The 22,312-nt window shown below is 36.8% G+C and overlaps 2 protein-coding genes and 1 long non-coding RNA gene across 9 annotated transcripts; 2 read left to right on the forward strand and 1 right to left on the reverse strand.

Annotated features, from left to right (window-relative positions):
• The first annotated feature begins 11,349 nt into the window (after positions 1-11,349).
• On the forward strand, positions 11,350-13,469 carry LOC110890373 (paired amphipathic helix protein Sin3-like 1). Of its 7 annotated transcripts, XR_004871435.1 has the most exons (6): positions 11,350-11,764; positions 12,035-12,092; positions 12,175-12,205; positions 12,347-12,830; positions 12,931-13,067; positions 13,157-13,254. XR_004871435.1 is itself a non-coding variant. In XM_022137974.2 (5 exons), the coding sequence occupies exons 3-5, from the start codon at positions 12,194-12,196 to the stop codon at positions 13,334-13,336; spliced, it is 372 nt and encodes a 123-aa protein (XP_021993666.1). In that variant the 5' UTR covers positions 11,372-11,764; positions 12,035-12,092; positions 12,175-12,193; the 3' UTR covers positions 13,337-13,469. The 7 variants fall into 7 exon arrangements, 4 of the variants coding, with proteins under 4 accessions (XP_035835224.1, XP_035835223.1, XP_021993666.1 ...); XR_004871434.1 differs by having other exon boundaries at positions 12,175-12,830; XM_022137974.2 differs by lacking the exon at positions 12,347-12,830 and having other exon boundaries at positions 11,372-11,764; positions 12,888-13,067; positions 13,157-13,469.
• A 212-nt stretch (positions 13,470-13,681) lies between these two features.
• Positions 13,682-15,899, reverse strand: LOC110892052. The gene is made up of 3 exons (XR_002565788.2): positions 15,688-15,899; positions 15,110-15,176; positions 13,682-14,151 (listed from the first exon to the last, which is right to left on the reverse strand). It is a non-coding gene; the product is annotated as an uncharacterized LOC110892052 (long non-coding RNA).
• A 2,976-nt stretch (positions 15,900-18,875) lies between these two features.
• On the forward strand, positions 18,876-20,813 carry LOC110888317 (protein FAR1-RELATED SEQUENCE 5-like). Its single transcript, XM_022135848.2, has 4 exons — positions 18,876-19,160; positions 19,449-20,012; positions 20,211-20,263; positions 20,339-20,813. Exons 1-4 carry the CDS (start codon positions 18,876-18,878, stop codon positions 20,811-20,813), a joined length of 1,377 nt encoding a protein of 458 aa, XP_021991540.2.
• Positions 20,814-22,312: the final 1,499 nt, after the last annotated feature.

The raw sequence follows: 22,312 nt of genomic DNA on the forward strand, positions 1-22,312 counted from the left end.
TCCAACGATTTTCATGTTTTAGTAGACTTTTTAGATTCGAATAGTGGGTTACCGACATTTAACCGATAAAAATCCTTTTAACCACTTTTGATATGATTAAAAACGAGTTTTAAATGATATACCTCTAGCTCGGGGCTAGGGAAGATTCTAGTCGAAAACGGCGTGGATAAAAGCAACGTGGCGAGGTCCTTCAACTTCCGTTTGTTCCAAGCTTCGTTGTACGTGATCCTCAAGACTTGTATGCACTTGGAACTTGCAAGACGAAAACCGAAGATGGGTGGTTGGGTGTGGTGATGTTCGGCCGAGAGGGAGAGCACAAGGGAGAGAGGGAGTGAGTTGTGATCTTGTGTGTGTGTTTAGTGTGTGAGAGAGTGAGTGTTTAAATAGAAAAAGTTTCGTTATCGTCCACCGGTTCTCCATGCTCTCTAGATATCCGCAATTTCTAATAAAATACTAAAAGTTGTACCACCTAGTTCCATCTCAATGGAACCGGCCCAAGGGGGTGTGGGGTCGCCCGGTTGGGTCTCGATCGTGCAGTTACAGTTTAGTTTGGTTAAAGTCGGTTACTTTAAGGTCTAACCCCGTTAGTTGTTTAATGTGTTATATTGCGGGTGTTAGGGTAATCAGGGACCCTAACTGGCTCAGAAAAATACCAATAATAATCCTGGCAATAATTTTATGTTCCGGGTATTGTCCGGTTGTTCGGTCGGATAGGAATCCGTTAAAGTGCTTAAGATATCCTTTAAGCGTCGTAAGTAATATTTTTAGCGACACAATTTATTCAGCAAAGTGTCGGGAATAATTCTTTGTATTTTGGCACTTTATTAATTAGCTAGAAGCTAGTGTGTAAATAAAAGTGCTGTGTTCCGTGCTTAAGGTACGTTTTAGGCACATCCAATCTCTGTATCTTATTCCTAGAGACGCAATTATACAACCCTTGTATCTCTACACACACTATGGGTGTAGTAAAATAATTCTGGCTCATTCAGGCCTTTAGAGGCAGTGTCTGCCTGATGCTGGTTATATCAGCATGTTCACTGTGTATCCGTTTAGTGCTACTGTGCTTCTTGTGCATCAAGTTTGTCACTAGGGTTCAGCATGTAAATAGTGTAGTGACAGCAAGCAAGTATGACGCAAGTAAGTTCATGTATCAGTATTCAAGTAGCAGTTTATCAGAAATCTCAGTTAAGCACAGTAATTAGGCAACAGTTAATAGCTAATTAAGTCGTACGGATACCTGGTTTTGTGAAGGTTGTCACAATAATTAGGATAAGTTGTATTAAAATCCTAAGTAAATGTGAGTAACAAATTAACCAAATATGGTCTATGTTTACCATGGTTAATGAATTGCCCAAAAAGGTAATTCCATAATAAACTCCCAAATAAACTTTTGTCATTATCTTATGTAGCAGTTCAAGATAAGATGGCTGACTCGGATGAAATAAATAGTCACCCAAAGGAGAATCAGAATGATGCCCGGATTAATATAGCAGGGACGGAACTCCAAGCATTAATTGACATTGTTGTTACAAAAGCCTTGGATAGGCAGTATAGTGAGTCGAGCGGGACTCGGACTAGGACCCTATCCGCACCGCATTCTAAGCCCAAAACTCATTCCGAGGCACACAAGAAGCCTCTCTCCAAGAAAGAAGAAACAAAGAAAGATGATGACGATCGTCACTCTTCAAACCATCATAGTGTCCCGTCTCAAAGAGTCGTGCTGAATCAAGGACCCCGTGATAAGGGTTGCTCCTACAAATACTTTGTCTCATGTAAGCCCCGAGATTTTACGGGGGAGAAAGGAACAATAGACTGCATGACTTGGTTGGATGAGATGGACATAGTAGTAGATATCAGCGGGTGCGCTGAAAAGGATGTAGTAAAGTTTGTGTCTCAATCGTTCAAAGGTGAGGCCTTAGCCTGGTGGAGATCATTGATTCAAGCTACGGGAAAGATTCCACTATACAGCATGTCATGGGAACAATTTGTTGCCCTCATCCGAGAGAACTACTGCCCTCAGCATGAGGTAGAGAAGATTGAGTCGGATTTTCTGTCATTGGTCATGAAGAATCTAGATTGCCAAGCTTACCTTACGAGCTTTAACACAATGTTAAGGTTGGTTCCCTATCTAGTGACCCCGGAACCCAAAAGGATAGCTCGTTTCATCGGGGGTTTAGCCCTGGAGAGCAAGGCAAGTGTAAAAGCCTCTCGGCCAGCCACATTCAGATCTGTGGCTGATATATCTTTGTCCCTCACACTAGACGCGGTCAGGCAGAGATCGCTGAGGAACACGGATGCCGAGAAAAGAAAGCACGATGATGACAACTCACGACGATCAAACAAGAAGCACCGAGGAAACAATGACCACAAGAAGGGATTTGGTTCAAAGAAGGATGGGCATCAATCTAGGGATAAGCCCAAGTGTAAGACTTGTCAGAAATACCACTTTGGGAAGTGCAGACTTGACTCCAAATCCCAGTCTCAGACAAGGCCTTGCGGGATTTGCAAATCCACAGAACATAAAACCCTAGAGTGCAAGAAACTGAAAGACGCCACATGCTACAATTGCAATGAAAAGGGGCACATCAAGACAAATTGCCCAAAGTATGCAAAGAAAGCTGATGAGGGGAAGAAGACCAATGCTAGGGTCTTCAGAATGGATGCAAAGGAAGCTGTGCAGGACGATAACGTGATCACATGTACCTTTCTTATAAATGATGTTTATGCAAGGGTGCAATTTGATTCAGGAGCTGATAAATCATTTGTAGATAATAAGTTTTGCAAATTGCTGAATATACCTGTCAAAACCTTAAGTGTGAAGTATGAGGTGGAATTAGCAGATGGCACCTTAGAAACCGCCTCAACCATATTAGATGGATGTTTCATATCCATTAAGAACCACTCTTTTCCTTTGTCCCTACTTCCTTTGAAGTTAGCCGGTTTCGACATAGTTCTGGGTATGGACTGGTTATCTCATAACCAGGCCCAGATTGTCTGTAATAAGAAGCAAGTGGTGATCAAGACTCCGTCTAGAGAGTCACTTACCATTCAGGGAGATACCTGGTATGGACTGCCGGAGCAAGTATCTATGCTCAAGGCCTATCAGTGTCTGAAGAAGGGTTGTGTCATCTACATGGAACAAGTAACTATCGATGAGCCGAAACCCAAGATTGAAGATATCCCTGTCATTTCTGAATAACCTGAAGTTTTTCCCGAAGAACTACCTGGTTTACCCCCAGATAGGCAAGTAGAGTTCAGGATTGACATTATTCCTGGGGCAGCACCTGTTGCAAGAGCACCCTACAGATTGGCACCAACAGAGATGAAGGAATTAAGAACACAACTGGATGAATTGCTAGCCAAAGGTTTCGTTAGACCTAGTTCGTCTCCTTGGGGAGCACCAATCTTATTTGTCAAGAAGAAGGATGGATCGATGCGTCTGCATCGACTACCGTGAGCTTAACAAGGTCACTATCAAGAATAGGTATCCATTACCCAGGATCGACGATCTGTTCGATCAACATCAAGGGGCAAGTTACTTCTCTAAGATCGATATGAGGTCAGGCTATCACCAACTGAAGGTTAGAGATGAAGACGTACACAAGACTGCATTTAGGACTCGTTATGGGCATTACAAATTCCTAGTGATGCCTTTTGGGCTCACTAATGCACCAGCGGCATTCATGGATCTCATGAACCGTGTCTGCAAACCATACTTGGACAAATTTGTCATCATCTTCATTGACGACATTCTGATTTATTCAAAGAACGAAGCTGATCATGAGAAGCATCTTCGATGTATTCTTTCACTACTTCAACAAGAGAAGCTTTACGCCAAACTCTCTAAATGTGAATTCTAGCTTCGAGAAGTCCAATTCCTTGGACATATGGTTAGTGAGCGTGGTATCCAAGTGGATCCCGCTAAGGTGGAAGCTGTCATGAATTGGCAAGAACCAAAGACGCCCACAGAAATTCGCAGCTTCTTGGGATTGGCAGGTTATTACAGGCACTTTATTGAAAATTTTTCAAGGATTGCTGCACCCCTAACTTCTTTGACTAGAAAGAATATTAAGTTTAACTTGGGCCCTAAGCAGCAAGAAGCTTTTGATATCCTTAACCAAAAGCTAAGCAATGCACCGGTGTTGACATTGCCTGATGGAATAGAAGAGTTTGTAGTATACTGTGATGCATCACACACCGGGATGGGATGTGTGCTTATGCAGAAAGGCAAGGTTATTGCCTATGCTTCACGTCAGTTAAAGGTGCATGAAAAGAATTACACCACCCATGACTTGGAGTTGGGTGCCGTTGTATTTGCACTGAAGCTGTGGAGGCACTATTTATATGGCATCAAATGTGTGATCTATTCTGATCACAAGAGCCTCCAGCATCTGTTCAACTAAAAGGATTTGAATATGAGGCAGCGGCGATGGATGGAAACTTTGAATGATTATGATTGTGAGATAAGATACCATCCTGTCAAGGCGAATGTAGTCGCTGATGCCTTGAGTCGAAAGGAAAGGGTGAAGCCTATAAGAATTAATGTCAAGAGCATCGAGATAAAGAATAGTTTGAATGAAAGGTTGTTAGCTGCACAGAAGGAAGCTGTACTAGAAGCTAACTATCCTAATGAAAAGCTAGGAGTAACTGAAGAACAGTTATCCTATGGCAAGGACGGAATTCTAAGGTTAAATGGACGAATATGGGTTCCAGTTTATGGAGGACTTCGAGATGTTATCCTCCAGGAAGCCCACAGCTCCAAATACTCAGTTCATCCTAGAGCTGACAAGATGTACCAGGATTTGAAGGCAAACTTCTGGTGGATAGGCTTGAAGAAGTCTATAGCTACCTATGTAGCTAAATGTTTGACATGTGCGCAAGTCAAAGCTAAACATCAGAAGCCGTCAGGTTTGCTACAACAGCTTGAACTTCCCACATGGAAGTGGGAAATGGTGACGATGGATTTCATCACCAAGCTGCCGAAGACAAGGAGACCTATAACTCCGACATGTTAGCCCAATTGTACGTAGATAAGATTGTATCTCTACATGGCGTACCTGTGTCTATTATCTCTGACAGAGATACTAGGTACACATCTCATTTTTGGAAAAGTTTCCAACAATCTTTGGGCACGCGCTTAAATTTCAGTACGGCTTACCATCCTCAGACGGACGGACGGACAGAGTGAGCGTACAATCCAAACTTTGGAAGACATGCTTCGTGCATGCGTACTTGACTTAGGTGGTAGTTGGGATAACCACCTGCCATTAGTCGAGTTCTCGTACAACAATAGCTACCATACCAGCATTAAGGCTGCGCCTTTTGAGGCCTTGTATGGTAGGAAGTGCAGAACGCCCGTTTGTTGGGCGGAAGTTAGAGATGTCCAACTGTCAGGACCAGAAATAGTTTTTGAAACGACGGACAAGATTGTCCAGATTCGTGACCGTCTGAAAGCTGCCCGAGATAGGCAGAAGAGCTATGCAGATTTAAAGCGTAAACCTTTTAACTTCGAGGTAGGTGACAAGGTACTGCTTAAAGTATCACCCTGGAAGGGAGTGATGCGATTTGGTAAGAATGGCAAGTTAAGCCCGAGATACATAGGACCCTTCGAGATCATCGAACATGTTGGATCAGTTGCCTATAAGTTAAACTTACCTGAAGAGCTCAGTGGTATTCACAATGTATTCCACATCTGCAATCTGAAGAAGTGTGTCGCTGATGATTCACTAGTCATACCACACACAGATGTACACATAGAAGAGAGCTTGAAGTTTGTTGAAAAACCTGTGTTGATCGAGGATCGACAGGTTAAGAAGCTTCGAAGGAAGCATGTACCGATTGTAAAGGTTAAATGGGATGCCCGTAGAGGTCCCGAGTATGCGTGGGAGGTAGAGTCCACAATGAAAGAGAAATACCCTCAGTTGTTTCAGTAAATCTCGAGGTCGAGATTTCTTTTAAGGGGGTGAGGATGTAACACCTCGAAATTTTCCGTCAAATGAAATAACGACACGTGTCACATACGACAAAAACATTATAAACCCGGATTTAGTTAAAGATGTATGGCAGGATTTTTAAACACGTCGACATGTTAATTTATACCTCTGAACGACCTCATTATAAATCCCAAGACCCTAACATGATTAATAAACATCTAGTATACCTCTAATCCGGTGATCACTAATAATAATGGATGTCCAAATTTGCAAGAATGGATCCTATGAAAATAATGCTCAATAAAACCTTCGTTTGTGAATATTATCATTGTTCAACCCAATAATATTGCAAGATAGGTAGACACAACTGATCAAGCATGGGTAGAAAGGCCTCATACTGACATTTTCCTGGCTCAAAATAATGCTATGCAAGTTGCATGTTCAATGCATGAAAGGTTAATTTTTTTGCTTTCTGGCAAAGGCTTACGGACCGTAAAGGTCCTGCCTTACGGTCCATAAGGGGTGTCCAGCGACAGCAGCTTGGCTGTTGGCTGTTATAAACATTTAACCGACTTAGAACGATATTTTCAGCAACATGGGCGACCCCTAACAGTTCCTAGGCACTAGGAAACACTTGTAAATGATCTGGGATCAATAATAGACCTAATTGTCATGATCTCAATGGATTAAGAACACTATATAAAGCCACATTGTTGCAACATTGTGTTCATTCCTTCCTTCTGCATTTGTGGAGCTTTCTGGAGCGCAAGTGTCTTCCCTAAGCCTTCCTAATCGTGCATTAGACTTCAGTAAGTATGCTTGACTATTCTTAGTTGAGTTTTTACTAAGTTTTAGCTTAAAAGTCAAACCGTCGTAATTAACGGTTGACTTAACGATTAATCATTTTTGGTCCAGTGATTAATCGACTCAAAGGTAGTTATAAGTTGGTAATTATGTGGGCATTAAACCCTCAAAAGGGCACCCTCTGATTCCCACTCTAACTAGATCAAATGTCGGGTCAAAGATGTTTAGAAAAAGTCAATAGAAGCTTAATTTTCGAATTTACATATAATTAACAATGTAAAAGGCATGTAACCTATTTTATCACTCATATAACTTGATAACAAGTATAATAACTGATCTAAACTTGTTTGATCCGACAATTTCCTTTTTAGACCCGGTTCGGAACCGAAAGTCGCAAAGTTTTGACTTTTGCTTTGACTTCAGTTCTGACCCATTTTAGTAGAGTTTAGAAATGCCTTAGGACTTCCTTAGGACCAGGTTACATGATAGTATAACCCTCTGTGGCTGGTTCGTTGAATGCCCGAGTCATTTGCACATTTCCGTTAAATGCTTAAAAGTTGACCATAATGCCGTTTTGTCCATAAAACGAGAATTTTGGGAATGTGAGAGAGCAAAAATCTCTGTTACTGATTTATAAGCTTGTTCCTAAAAGTTTCATAACAGTTAGAGGTCTAGAATAGGAGTTATGCTAAATAGCGCAATTAAGAAACTTTTGTTAATTAAACGGCGCACTTAGCATAAAGCCTATCTAAACCCAACTTTCGACACCAAACCTTTTACCCACTGATGTACTATAATATTTTGAGATTTTTAAAGATCTTTAATTATTTTTAACCTGCTCATAACCTAAGGTTATAGCATTGATTCGGTAAATACCGATTATACCCTTTTCGGACATAAAATGAGTTCTACATAGTATTTTGACACAAATCCAATTGCTACTGATTTTATATAATAAATAAAGTATTTTGGACTAAGTAACCTGATCAGAAAACTCAGATTTCCTGTTTAACCCGGAAATCGCTTAAAATGGCTTTTTACGCGTATTAAACGCCTAGTATAGCTTTAAAACTATTTTGTCGCATACGACCTATCGCCAACTGATTTACCCTGTTAAAATAAGTTATTTTACTGATTTATTCAAACCCGAATCACAGGAGTTTAATTAATCTCTTTTATAACCTTTAAAATGACCAAAATACCCCTACGGGGCCTATATTGAGATTAAACTCGTTTTGGGCATAATGAAAGGTATCCTACTGATATCACAACATAATTAGGGCATATTAACTTAGGAAACCTGTAAGTGACTCTTTCGGTTACCCGTTACGCTACTTACGCGTTCGGTTCAGTTTATGTAACTAGTTTACATAAATTAGCCGAAATGGGTCAAACCCTGTCGGTTTTATCTCAAAATCCAGAATGTGGTTAGATTATCCATATTAAACAAGTGTTCAAACTTGTCGGGTCTAAATCACATTCTATTCCGGTCTTCGCCTAATCGTGCGTTCAAACCGTATCTTCCGTTAAAACTAACCGGTCTAAGTTTAGGCTTAATAAAAGACCCGTTAGGATTCTAATAGGTTGTTATAAACCTTCGTTCCAGAATAGGAGACCCGGTAAAAGCTACCTGCACTTGCTATTTGTGATTGATACTTGCAAAGGTAAATACTTTTAACTTATTTTCCTTTATACTGGCTTGGGGTACGGTATATAAAATACCGCTTGGTCCGGCATTGAATCTTTAATCAATTAGAGATTAAATCACAGATATGCTGTGTTTTGAAATGTTTTGTTTGCTTAAAGCCTTTGGAGGGTTAATGACCATGTCCCGGATATCCTTGGCATCATCTTACGAGATGGCCTCGACTTGAGCACGGGGTGTAGGCGTACACCCGTCTGTGCATAAATGAATATATAATGTGGTGTGTCTATTGATATTTAACCCGGTCTACGGATCGGGCTACTGAACGCATAAGGAACATGTAATTCGTTTACAAGTATTATATTCAAATAATTATCCCAAGTTATAAAAGTTTGTGCCACGTGCATTCAAATAAATTTTATTAAACTTTTCAAACTGAGTCGGTTGAATGTATTTACCAGTGTAAACTGACATATTTTCCCAAAAAGGTTAAGTGCAGGTACTAAGCGAACTAGGCTGGCTTTCTCCTAGCGTCCTCAATAAGTCTCACGAGCTTGGATGTCATACTGTTGAAAAATGTTTCCTAATTATTTTTGATCCCCTGTTGAACAATGTATCTATCTTTTGCTTCCGCTGTGCATTTAAATATTGTGTTGTTTGACTGTAATGTTACCAACTACGTCACGATAATCCCCCACCGGGCCCACCGGTGAAACGTGTGAATATCGGGGTGTGACAACGATCCTGAGGCAGATGATGCTGATGAACTTGAGGAATGCCAGTAGATTGTTAAGGGGAGTCTGTTGATGCTGATAGAGAAAGTAAAGCCCAGAGACTGATAAAGATTGAAGTTGCAAAGACTCGACACTGTAAGACTCGTCAACATCTGAGGGGGAGTCTGTTAGTGCATGCATCTGTCGACTTCGTCTTGTATCGAGTCTTAGACAAGATAGATTAGATCAGGGCATGTTGTACAAGAAAATAGGAAGTTTTAGTGTTAAAAGTGGTGATTCCGCTTGAACTTACTGATTCCGCTTGAATTGACATTGATCAGTTTCAAGCGAAATCACATTTATATGATTCCGCTTGAAATGAATCATGTCACTTCAAGCGGAACCTCTGCCCTATATATAGTTGTTCAAGCGTAATCAGATGTATCGATTCAGAATTTTCATACCGAAGTGCTGCTGGTGTGTTTTGTGACTGTACAAGCTGTTATATTAATCAAAAGTGTGTTTAAAGTGAATTGCTTGCTGTTTCGAAGTCAGTTTCTTGTTTTCCGCACCTGAAAATGATCAAAACTCCTCTGAACGACTCGTTCGGGTCTGTACACGATCCTACATCAATGATGATAGACATTGACTCAGGGCACTCAACGTAACTTTAGTCAGTAGTCGGTATGGTACGTGTCTAGTGGTTTAAAACAGTGTGGTAGCTCCCCATGGCATGTTTTTATAAAGAACAAAGGAACGTAATAACTTATGGTTTTTGGAACTATACTAAACAAACAACTGTGAACTCGCCAACTTTATGTTGACACACTACTGCATGCTTTGCAGGTCGTTAGGTACATGGCTGGAGCTTGCACGAGGAGTGGGCGTTGTGGCAAGGAACCAACTATTGGGTTCCTAATAATAAACATTATGACTTTTAAACTGCTTTATGGGTTTTAAATTTTTTTCTTCCGCTAACACTTAAACTTGGTTTTGGGATATTGCTTGCATGAATGCTAAACATTTTGATTGTGATGGTTTTACTTTATTTTACTTCTCATTCAGTATGATTGGTGGTATGATCCTGGCCAGTCACACACCTCACGGTGATACTCCGCTTGTGGATTTTGAGGGTGTGACACGACGGGGTGGTCAGCCCGATAGATCTATCAACAATTACACGCATACAATATTTAATGATTAAAAATGGCTAAGAATGCGCCAGGATGCCCCACAATTAGGGTCACCCAACTACCCCCCTCAATTGAACAATATATATACCTACTAGAAAGATAAATTTAATATTTATGTTGTACGAATTCCCCGAAGTCCCCACCGAGACGTAAACCTATTCCGATACTTACTCTCTTGAGATCAAGCAAATTCGTCACAACTCAGATTTAAATATTTTGTAGAAAGCCTGTAATAGATCATTTTCCCAAGGTTAATGTATTAAATTTAAATCTAATCGTTTAGATTTGTAAGTTTGCAAGACAATACGAGCTATATAGCAACAATGAGGTTTTAATCAAGCCAGACACAACTTAGAGAATGTAAATTCGTCGCTTAAATGAGACGGAGCTACCGTTCACACGGGGTGGTCAACCCGATAGATCTATCAACAATTCCACGCATACAATATTTAATGATTAAAAAATGGCTAAGAATGTGTCAGGATGCCCCACAATTAGGGTCACCCAACTGCCCCCCCCCCCCCTCAGTTGAACAGTATATATACCTACCAGAAAGACAAATTTAATATTTATGTTGTACGAATTCCTCGAATTCCCCACCGAGACGTAAGCCTATTCCGATACTTACTCTCTTGGCTTGATGGCGATGGTTTATTGTTGCTTTTAGGAGTTCAGAGGCTGAGTGGGCGAGTGTAGGCTATGTGATACGTTACAGTAATTTAAAACCATAATTTGGTTTTTAAGCTTGCATTCAAGATTTAAAAACTTAATTTTTTTTTGTTTGTCAAGAGCCACTTGACCTGTACTTTAAAAATTCTATGCCCCAACCACTAGAGCCCTTTTTCATTTTAGTTTATGGGTTTTTCTCTAAATTTATCTATATATCTATATAACTATATAAAGCAAATGTGATGGATAAGATTGTAATTTTACCATGCATACAAGTTATCAAGCACCATGTACAAGGATGAGTAAGCCATTTTAGAGGGGTTAAATCTGTATTTAACCTAAAGTTTTAAGACACTAGAGGGTTAATTGGGGGATTTCAGCCTTCCTATTGAATGCTTCGGTTTCTAATCTATTCAGTTCCTTCAATCATGTTCAATTTATACATATAGACACCATCGAAAGGGAAATTGAATGTGCTTTCATCACAATCACATGGCTTTGCCTCTTTATGACCCTTACTTCGCTCCTCAAAACCCACCCATCAATAAAATAGAAAAAGAGAAAAGGGGGACACAGACGTATTTCCGGTGGCCATATCCGGCGGTGAAATGGACACATCAATCACGCGATTATCAGCTCCCCTTCTCCTGTTTCCGCTGCTTTCTTGATATTCAAGTAACCCTCTGCCTAACGTATCAACATCAATCAACCGACAAATTAGGGTTTGAATGAACTGGGGTGATAAACCACCTCAGTACATATTGTTTCGATTCAGTCTGTTTCCTTGCAAATTTCATCCTCTTCATGGTATGCTATTTTTTTCCTTTTCATTATCCTAACTATAATTTCACACACGATGGTTAATAGTTATATCATGTTGGTGTTGATCGAAGATGAAACCCCCAAAATTTGTTATTATGGTTGTTATGAATTATGATCCATTTTATTTATTTGTTTAGGAAATCTGCATGGGCATATTGCCCACCACAAAGTTTTCTATTTTCACAGCGTCTACTTATATTTTTAATCAACATGCTAATGTCCTTGAATTAATTGTTTCAATTTTGTATTTTAAAGGAAATCTTTACCACTTTTAAAGCATGCTGACAGGGAAGAGAAATCTGATATAAAGAAAGTATGAAATTGTTCTGTTATACTCTGCTTCTTATTTTCACATTTTTTTATAAACTCTCATTTACAGTTCTAAATAATTGCAGGGAGATAACAAGGAAAAGCATGGCTTTTCTGGTGAGTAACTTTCATTTTAGAAATGTGAATCATTCTGGTTATACTCCTGGTTAAAGAAAGTATGAAATTGTTCTGTTATACTCCTTGTTATTTTGCTTAATAATGTTGAATGATTGAATGAATATGTAAATGACAAAATAGATACTTTTTAACAAGCACTTGGGTTGGACTCGGGTCAAATTGAGCAGGCAGATGGTTGATCTGATTAGCCTTGTTTAGCATATTTCCGGGTACCCAACCATTTGAATCCAAACTCGGGTATCCCAAAATAGATAAATAAATATTAGTTAAATACCTAAATTGTCAACATTACCTCATTACGCGGGTGTTCTACTATCTTCTTTTCATGACTATGGTTTTAATACGGCTTGGTGGCAAGTCTGGACCAGTAGTCAGAAGTTTCTTGACCGAAGCATTGCAGACCAGATGAACTCTTGGGCTTGGTATTCTCTGGCCAAGTTTTATAAAGGTGAGTGTTCGATGTTCATAAAGGAAGTTTTGGACTGTTATGCGGCTGCGAGGAAACGAAACCCGTTAAGTCATTTAGATGATAGTGACAAAACAGACGAACCTGCCACAACGCGCAGGCATTCCTACTATATGTGTATATATATATATATATATTGTAAGTTATGTGGGATGTATATGAAATTTCTCATGTTCATTAATGTCTGTTGGAAAGGTTCTGACTACTCCTTTATGGATGCAACTTCAAATTGTTGCAGAAGACGAGGTGGACAACAAATTACTAAACCTATACGAGTATGAAAGCTTGCGAACACCTGATAAGTTTGTTGATTCTGTATACTACGAGAATGCACATCATTTTCTTCATGAAGGAAACATATTCAGATTTCAATGTGTAAGCTTTTTTTGTGTTTCCTCTGTAATTTTTTTCTTTTTATTTTGCTTGTAAGCGTTTTTGGTTTATTTGTTCTCTATGTTTTGTAGTCTTCTGGACTTAGTTGTTTAACTATCCAGCTGATGGATGATTTGAATGAAAAGGCTGAAGCAGTTGCGGTTTCTGTGGACCCCAAATTTGCCGCTTATCTTCATAATGATTTTCTTTCTGTTGTGTCTGGAAAAAAAGAATCTGGCATTATGTTACAGAGGTGGAAACACTCCCTCTAGCTCAATAAATTAAAGAGTAAAATGCCATTTTCGTCCCCGAGGTTTGGCCAATTTTGCGACTTTTGTCTAAAGGTTTGTTTTCCCGCATCTAGATCCAAAAGGTTTGAAATCTTACCTTTTTCATCCGACTCGTTAACTCCATCCATTTTTCTCCGTTAAGTCAGGGTATTTTTGTCTTTATTTGTTATTTTTAAGGGGCAATTCAGTCTTTTTCACTTTATGTACAAGCATTTAGCATAACGTACAAGTATTCAAACCCTATAAGTTAACAAAAAAGATGGAAATACCTTTGATTTAACAGAGAAAAATTGATGGAGTTAACAAGCCAGATGAAAATGGCAAGATTTCAAACCTTTTGGATCCAGATGTGGAAAAAACAAACTTTTGGATGAAAGTCGCAAAACTGGCCAAACCTCAAGGATGAAAATGACATTTTACTCTAAATTAGAAAACTGAACCTATTATCATGGAATACGATTTAACACTTCTATATGAGCATTCTTGGTTTGACAGGATGCAAACGCCAGTTTATTTTATAATGATATGTAACACTCGTCTTATTTATTTGTTATTTTATTATAAAATACGCACTTTTAAAAAAATGCATAATTAACAAAAACTTAGTTAATAAACTAAGATGTACATCGTTATAGTGTTTTAACATAACCAACTAGCTAGTTTAAAACATTCGACATTTAGTAGTGTTTACAAAACAACATTGTCTAAACATGATTAGATTAGTGTGGAAGCTTCAAAACTTGTGTTCGGTTCTTGATTTCTTGCTTGATCGGCATCCGAAATGAAATGAGCATTACCTAAGGTCAAAACCACACCAATTATTAGTTTTCACAACGTTATAATAAGCATAGACAAGCCCCAATAGCATACGCATAACAAAAAAAAAAAATCTTGATTTTTGGTCTGTCGCGCCACGCGACAGACTCAAGTGTATCCTTCGCGTGCTGTGGGCGGCCCCGCGTGTCGTGCCAGCATCTAGTTACCCCGTCGCGTGGCGCGGGGTGCACGTTTTCCAACAGGTCCGGTTCCTGGACCTGCATATTTTCCCAGCTCCGAAATTTGTAAAAAATCTAACTTTAAACTAGCATAAATTTTTACCTGCTTGTCCGTTTTAGTCGATTCTTTTTCCTATGCGTCCGTAATAAAATTACGGATTTAATCATGTAAATTTCACATAACGAAACCCATTTTACGAACAACGGTTCACAAAATCCTTGTTTCAATTATTCGATCCATTAGCTATGTGTGCATAATTTCTCTATTCAGTTCTTGGGTATTCTAGACTTAATCACCCAAATCCCCGGGCTTGCAAATCTTGGCGTATCCGCGCCATTACATGGCTTTACGCTCGCATTAGAATTTCATGCTTGTTTTCTTAAAATTCAAGCATGCCGCTTCATGCAACACTTACAATTGATTTCTACTGTTTGACCCGATATCTCGGATTCGTAAACTGAACTTAGCATAACCAATTTATTGGTGTAATGCTATCTAATGCTAGCACAATATGAGACCTCCAAGTCTCTACACACATGATTTTTTTAAAGACATAGTTTTGACCCGTTTGGTTGTCGAGTGAAGGCCATCACTTTAATGACAAGCCAAACTATTTCCAACCATTATTTTGACCCGTTTGATTGTCAAGTGAGTTTCGCCACTTTAGTGACACACCAAATACACATACTACACTATGACACCATTAACAAACTAAATCCAAACTTTTATGCATAATGTAACGGGACTAAAGTCGCGTACCTTTAGAGCACCCCTTTCAAGCGTGTATCCCCTCCGGCTTGTCCACTCGACGATCCAGATTCTTTGCCTAGAGAGTTCAATTGACAATCAATTTAGAACCCTTTTTATAAACTTTAACACATAATTTGCCATAAAAATCAAACATGCGTTTTCATTGGATTTTTAATATTTCATTCCTCACTTAGGCATTTTAACGAACACCTAGTGGGTCTAATTTTTACATAACTAGAATCAAGTTCATAACTTGTTATTTTCACCAATTTCAATCACATATTTTGATTCCATCATGTCAAACATGCATACTAACATCAAAACATCACATAAAAATCAAGTAATACTACTTTTGATAGTTATAATTCTTGTGTTCATCCTATCTTGTAAAACCCATTTAACCTATGAATAGATTATCATGAGTTTTATAAATTTAAACATATTTTCTGCAAATTATCAGCTAGGATTCACTCCTAAACTTTTTTTCATTACAAGTTTCATCTAAACATCACATAATCAAGCTCTAATTTTGATTTCACAATTTACCAAGAATTTGAGATGAAACCAAATGATAAAATTTAGCATACCTTCTGATCGTTTCAACGAGGTGATCACGAATTTGTGCTTGAGAATCGATTTGGAACAGATTAGAGCTCCCAATTTGGTGAAAATTGCAGGAACTAGGGTTTGTGGGGGAACCCTGTGTTTAGTTCGACCAGACACACACACATAAGTGTGTGTATGGGTTTTTGATTTTTGTTTTATAAAAACCAAGTTTCCAACTTAACACTTTTGGCCCTCCTATTATTGTCAACTTATATTTTCAATGTTTTAACCAAATTTCCTTGTTACTTCTAGCCTTATGACTAATGAGGTTATTTATTCCTAGTTAGTTTACCTTTGTTTATTTTAAATCTTTAAATTTTAACATAAAGTTTTATATTTTCGGGGTGTTACATGATAACATAATTCTAACTATATGCAGAAGTAAACGTCAATTCTCAGACATGGATGAATCTTCTGCGATGTCTGTTGCGATGGAAGGTGTTAATGTGGTCAATGGTTTGGAGTATAAGATGTCTTGCTGCTTGTCAAAGGTACGTGTTATCATTGGCATTACTTTCTTTTTAGGCTAATTCCATAAGTATTATGCTTTTTTCTTGCATCTATTAAAATTGCAAAAGGCGTCTGTTGCTTTATTCATTGTTCCAGAGTACGCCATTCTTTCTTTTGTGCATTATTGGTCCTTAAAACTTTCTTCTATCTACTTGTTGCAAAATCAAGATTGTCTCACCACACACTCCTGAAATAAACGAGTCTTATTCTGTTCGATTACATTGGTTCAGACGCCACTCGAGCGCCATGAAAATGCGATCTTGAAACAAGAAAACGATAAGCTTCGGATCGAAAACATAGCGATGAAAGAAGCGACCTGAGCTCCGGTTTGCAACAACTTGTGGTGGCCAGGCGATTCTCGGTGACATATCTATCGACGACCATCATCTTAGAATCTAGAATACCCGATTAAGAGACAAACTTAGCCGGATATCAATTCTTGTTAATAAGTTTTTGGGTCGGCCTTTATCATCGTTTGGTGGTTCCATGCCTCACGGAATGACGAGTTCTAGCTTAGAACTTGCGGTTGGGAGAAATGGGTACGGTTTAAACCTGATGGATGTAGGGTTAATGGGGATTCATTATAGCAACGGGATGTCGAATGCTTTTCCTTTGTTGTCACCTTCGAGGCCTCGAATGATGGCTCCAGGTGGCAGTGGTGGTGGGATGGATATGCAGTACGAAAAGGGTATGTTTCTTGAACTTGTGATGAGTGTGATGGACGAATTAATGAAACTCGGGCAAATCAATAGCCCGTTATGGACTATTAGCAAGAAGGAATAAAATTTATATTTATTTTGAATCATCTATGTTGCTTTTTATAAAATTCGGCACATGATCGAAAGTAGGAACATATATAGAAAGGGAGGCGAGCTTTTATCATTGGTCGTTAAAAGAAAAAGAACCTTGGTGATTGTTGTTTTTTATGTCAATTCTTTGTTTATACTCAATTGCTATATTAGTTGTGTTGGGTGGGGATCAAATATCAAGTTTATTTTCTCTAGGAAGTATAGGAAGCAATCTTAGCCGTTCATCTGTAATTTTTAAAATTTTGGACGCGTGGGCTTTTTTGTCATTTTACATTATCATATCTTCTTTCTAATACTATACCAGATTTTGTTACCTTTTCTCTTAGATCATCAATTTCATAATAAAACTGAGATTGTATAACCCTAAATCGTAATCGATCGCAAATTCACCTTTTTTCAAGCAATAATCTTGTTTTGTTCGTCAATTCTACAACGTCATTGTCTCTGCACACCCTGTTGGTAAGTTTAGCTTCAATTTTGAGTAATTTTTTTGTTATTTTGCCGAAATTCAATCTTTTACGTTTTATAATTCGTCTTTCTGTTATTATTATTTGATTTTCCATAAGTTTAATTATTATTGTTGTATAATTTAACATAATTTGATCGCTCTATTAATTTTTGTTTGTTCATCAGTTATTGCGTTTTAGTGAAGTTGTTGCATTTTATGATTTTATTCACATTATATGCATACAAACTTTAAATTTGTAATTGTTCTAATATAAAGCACATAACTGTCATTGTTGTATAATTTAACAGTAATTTGTTCGTTTTATTCATTGTTTTGTTTGTTTATCAATTGTTGCGTTTTACTAGAACTTATTGCGTTTTATGCTTTTAACCACATTAGATGATATACAAACTTTAAAGGTTTGTAATTTTTCAATTTTGAATAACATATTTTTAGATTTAACACTCAAAACATGATTATATAAGAGGTGTTGCGTTTTATAATTACTTGTTAAATATTTCAGATCACAATTCAAAATGGGAGGAACGTGTATGCTTAAACAGTGGAAGAAAGTTTTACAAACCTAAAGTCAGCGGATCGATTAGACCTTCTGTTGGAATGTTTTTTAAATCCTTTGATGAGGCTTTTGCGTTTTATCAGAGATATGCACTTGCTGTAGGTTTTTCTGCAAGAAAATATACTTCTTGGAAAAATGGTGGTTTAGTGAAAATAAGATATATTGTCTGCTCAAAAGAAGGATTTCATGTTAGCAAAGCAATAGACTCTGGTTCAGTTGATGAAAATAGTAAAAAGATTGTTAGACGTAGTAGAGGTTCAAAAAGAGTTGGATGCAATGCTCATGTGAAATTAATATTAGAGAATAATAATATGTTTAAAATCTACTACTTTGAAGAAGAACATAATCATATCTTTGTTGAAGATGAAGATATTCATTTCTTGCCTGCTGCCAGAAGTATTGATTATGTTAAAGAAATTTTAAATCTGGATTGTCTGCAATCAATGTTGGACCTATTAAAGCATTCAATATTATGAAAACAATGTATGGTGGTTTTGGTGAAGTTGGTGCTAGTAAAGTTGATTTTAAGAACTATAAAAGGGATTTGAATCTTTACATAGGTGAGTATGATACAGAAATGGTAGTTAGGCGTTTTATTAGGAAGAAAGAATGTTCTCCTGGTTTTACATGTGATTATGTTATTGGTGAGGATAGAAGATTGAAAGGACTTTTCTGGGCTGATGAGCAATCAAAAACAAATTATACAGTATTTGGTGACATAGTAGGTTTTGATGCTACTTACAAATCAAACAAGTAAGTTTTTTACTTTTATTGCGTTATATATTCTATTACGTTATATATTCCTGTTTTCTTTTTTTTTTTCTAATGCATTATTTGTTTGTTTTATGTAGATATGATTTGGTTTTTGTACCATTTACTGGGATTGATAATCATTTTTGGAATGTCACGTTTGGTGGTGCATTACTTGGTTCTGAGACTGCAGATTCTTATCGATGGCTTTTAAGGTGCTTTGTTAATGCTTTTGGAAATGATCCTAAAGTTGTTGTTACTGATCACGATGCTGCAATGAAGAGAGCTATTAAAGATGTTCTTTCAAGAAGTAGACATAGGTTATGTATGTGGCATATATGGGAGAAATTGAAGACAAAGGTATTAAACTGCAATTTATTATCTAAACTGCAATTTTTATATAGGTTTATTGTTGCGTTTTATGTATTATACAATAAGATCCCCAAACAATTTTATCAATAGAATTGCGCTTTAATATAACAATACAATTGCGTTTTACCAATAATGTATTAGTTTTTATCATTTTCATGATATTGCGTTTTATTAGAAGAATAAATGAAAACATGTTATGATCTTATAAATTGCAATTTTTTATATAGTTTAAATTATTGCATTTTATGTTTAATTATTTTATTGCTTTTTATACAGGTTGGTCCTGTTTTGTCATCCAACATTGAGTTTAATACAAGAATGACTCGTGTTGTTTGGAATGATACTATTATTCCAGAAGATTTTGAAACTGAGTGGCATTCAATAATGTCTACTTTTGGATTGGAAAATCATGAATGGTTAAAAGATATGTACGATCTTCGATTTGATTGGATACCCTCTTATTACCATGTAGAGAATTTGGCTGGTCTTATGCGTATTACGTCTAGATGTGAAAGCGAGAATTACTTCTTTGGTCAGTTTTGTAATCCAAGATGTAAACTTGTTGAATTTTTCACTCATTTTGAGAGTGCAATGGATTTTCAAAGGCATGAGCATAGGAGGAATGATCATGATACAAGGTATATTCAGTCTAAGATCTGGAGTGACTTTGTATTGGAGAAACAAGCATCAGAAATATATACCAAAACAATTTTTAAAGATATTCAGATTAAAATTGATGCTGCCATTACAAAGTGTATATCAAAGACTCATGATACTGTGGGTGATGTTCAATATTATGAAATAAAGGATTTCAAACAGCCATGCACATCTTTATTCAAGGTAATTTTTTAAATTAATATTGTTTTAAACATCTATTGCATTTTATGTTTTTCATCATTAGTTGTGTTTTATCATTATGTTTATTGCGTTTTAATATTATATGATCATGTGCTTAATTTTTTTATTATATTTCTTAGTATTTATTGCGTTTATATTACATCTCACTAATTTTATATAGTATTTTAATTTTTATTACAGGTTCAATACAACAAACAAGAAGATGGTTTAAGTATAAGCTGTACTTGCAAACGGTTTGAATAATTTGGTATATTGTGCCGCCATATATTTTATGTTCTACGGTATGATGATATAACTGAGTTTCCTAGAAGATATGTTCTTAGAAGATGGATGAGAGATGTTGTTTCGAATGGCTCAATTCATTGTAATATTCGGTTTGATGAAACTGGTAGGAGTAGTGACATTAATAAAGTTTTTAGAGAAATCGTTGTAGCAAATGAATATGTGGTTAATAGGTTGGTTGGGGATTTAGATGAGCTGTGTCGTTATAGAGATCATATTAAAGGTTATATTGATAAAGCTGATGAGGTCATGGTCGCTGCGCCGCCTCCTAGTTGCAAAGATAGGTTTGCTGATATGGGAGGGAACTTAGAAAAGTCTGATTCTATGATTCGTGTCCCGATCAAAATAAGGACAAACGATGCGGTGTACAAAAAAGGATTAAGTCTAATCGTGAGATTGCAATTCAGAAATCATCAAAGATCCAGAAATTGTGTCGTGTATGTGGTGGAAAAGGACATAACAGTCGTACATGTAAAGAGAAGGTTTCTTCTAATGCTATAGGGTCTAGCAATACAATGTAAGTTCGTATAAAAATTCTGATATTAATAAAAAAGAAAAAAAAACCTTTGTTATTGCGTTTTATGATGTATAGGTTTCAGCTATTTTTGTTATTGCATTTTGTGATATCCTACATAAATATCAGCTATTTTTTGTTAATTGCGTTTTATGATAACAACAATGAATTGTTATTGCGTTTTATACATATAACGATATACAGCAAGTAGAATTTTTTGTTTATTGCGTTTTATGATAACAACAATATACAGCAAGTAGAATTTTTTGTTTATTACGTTTTATGATAACAACAATGAATTGATATTACTTTTTGAACACAGAACAAATTAAACATGAACAGCAAGCGGGTATCTTAAATATTGCATTATGTAGATGATAAAAGTTAAAAACAAAGATGATGGATAAAACACTATCATCACCTGTTTACAATCATAACAAACTTACTTCCATCATTTTTGTTCTAGTACCCTAAAAACATCAAATAAAAATTACTAGCATAACAAACCACAACCACTGGAAAGCACCATCAGCATCATAGATCAAAGTTGGTTTCTTCTTCAGATGAGTACCCTAAGCTTCCATTTGGGATTTCCTCATCACTTTCAGATTGAGTCCAAAGTTCAACCTGTGATTTTATTGCCTTCTGGAGCCTCTCTGCAAATTTGCTTGCAGAGTTGTTAATGATTGGAATTTCAGACAACTACTTCAAAAAGCTTATATCCTCACTGGAAGATATGTCTTTTGGGTCGTATAGCTCCACATCGCCATTATCCCAAGTCACTAAAATTTTGAAAGTGTCTTCAATGAACTCCCAAGATGTAACTTGTGTGTCTTCAATTGCCATTTCATTCGGTTTTCCATACCTTTTGTGCAGAATTTTGAATAGTTCGGCTGTCTGATATGTGTAACATGCTGGTGGTATTCCTAGTTCATTGATCTTTCTCAAAACATTCTCATTGCAGTTTTCTAGAACAGAAGCAATGGAATGGTATCTTATTTTGTGACCATCAAGAAACTGAAGAACGAAATGTTCTCTTTGAACCCACCAAACTGATAATTCTTGATTAGCCATTTGTGTGTGTTTGTGGTTGGGTATTGGTGTATGAGGAATGTGAATATAGTTTAGGATTTTTGTTCTTATATAATGGATTGGTCGAGGGATTGGTATTAAGTGTGGTAATAATGATTATATTTCTGTTTTTTCTTTGAATTGATTGTTCAATCATACAGTTTTTTATCAGGAATCCAAAAAGCTTTTTAAGTTTTATATGATAATAATGATTATTATTTTTTGTCTTATCAATTTCTTTTGTCTTTAAGGTGTCAGTTTTTTTTGTCTTATCATTTCGTCTATTATTATTATTTTTATTGTACAACATTGCGTTTTAGAAAGAGTATAAAATAGTAGTTTTATGATTGTCATTAATTCTATATTTTTTTTGCGTTATAGAAACAGTAAAAAAAATGATTTATTGCGTTTTATA

Source organism: Helianthus annuus, chromosome 11, assembly GCF_002127325.2.
Source record: "Helianthus annuus cultivar XRQ/B chromosome 11, HanXRQr2.0-SUNRISE, whole genome shotgun sequence".
NCBI classification, from domain to species: domain Eukaryota; kingdom Viridiplantae; phylum Streptophyta; class Magnoliopsida; order Asterales; family Asteraceae; genus Helianthus; species Helianthus annuus.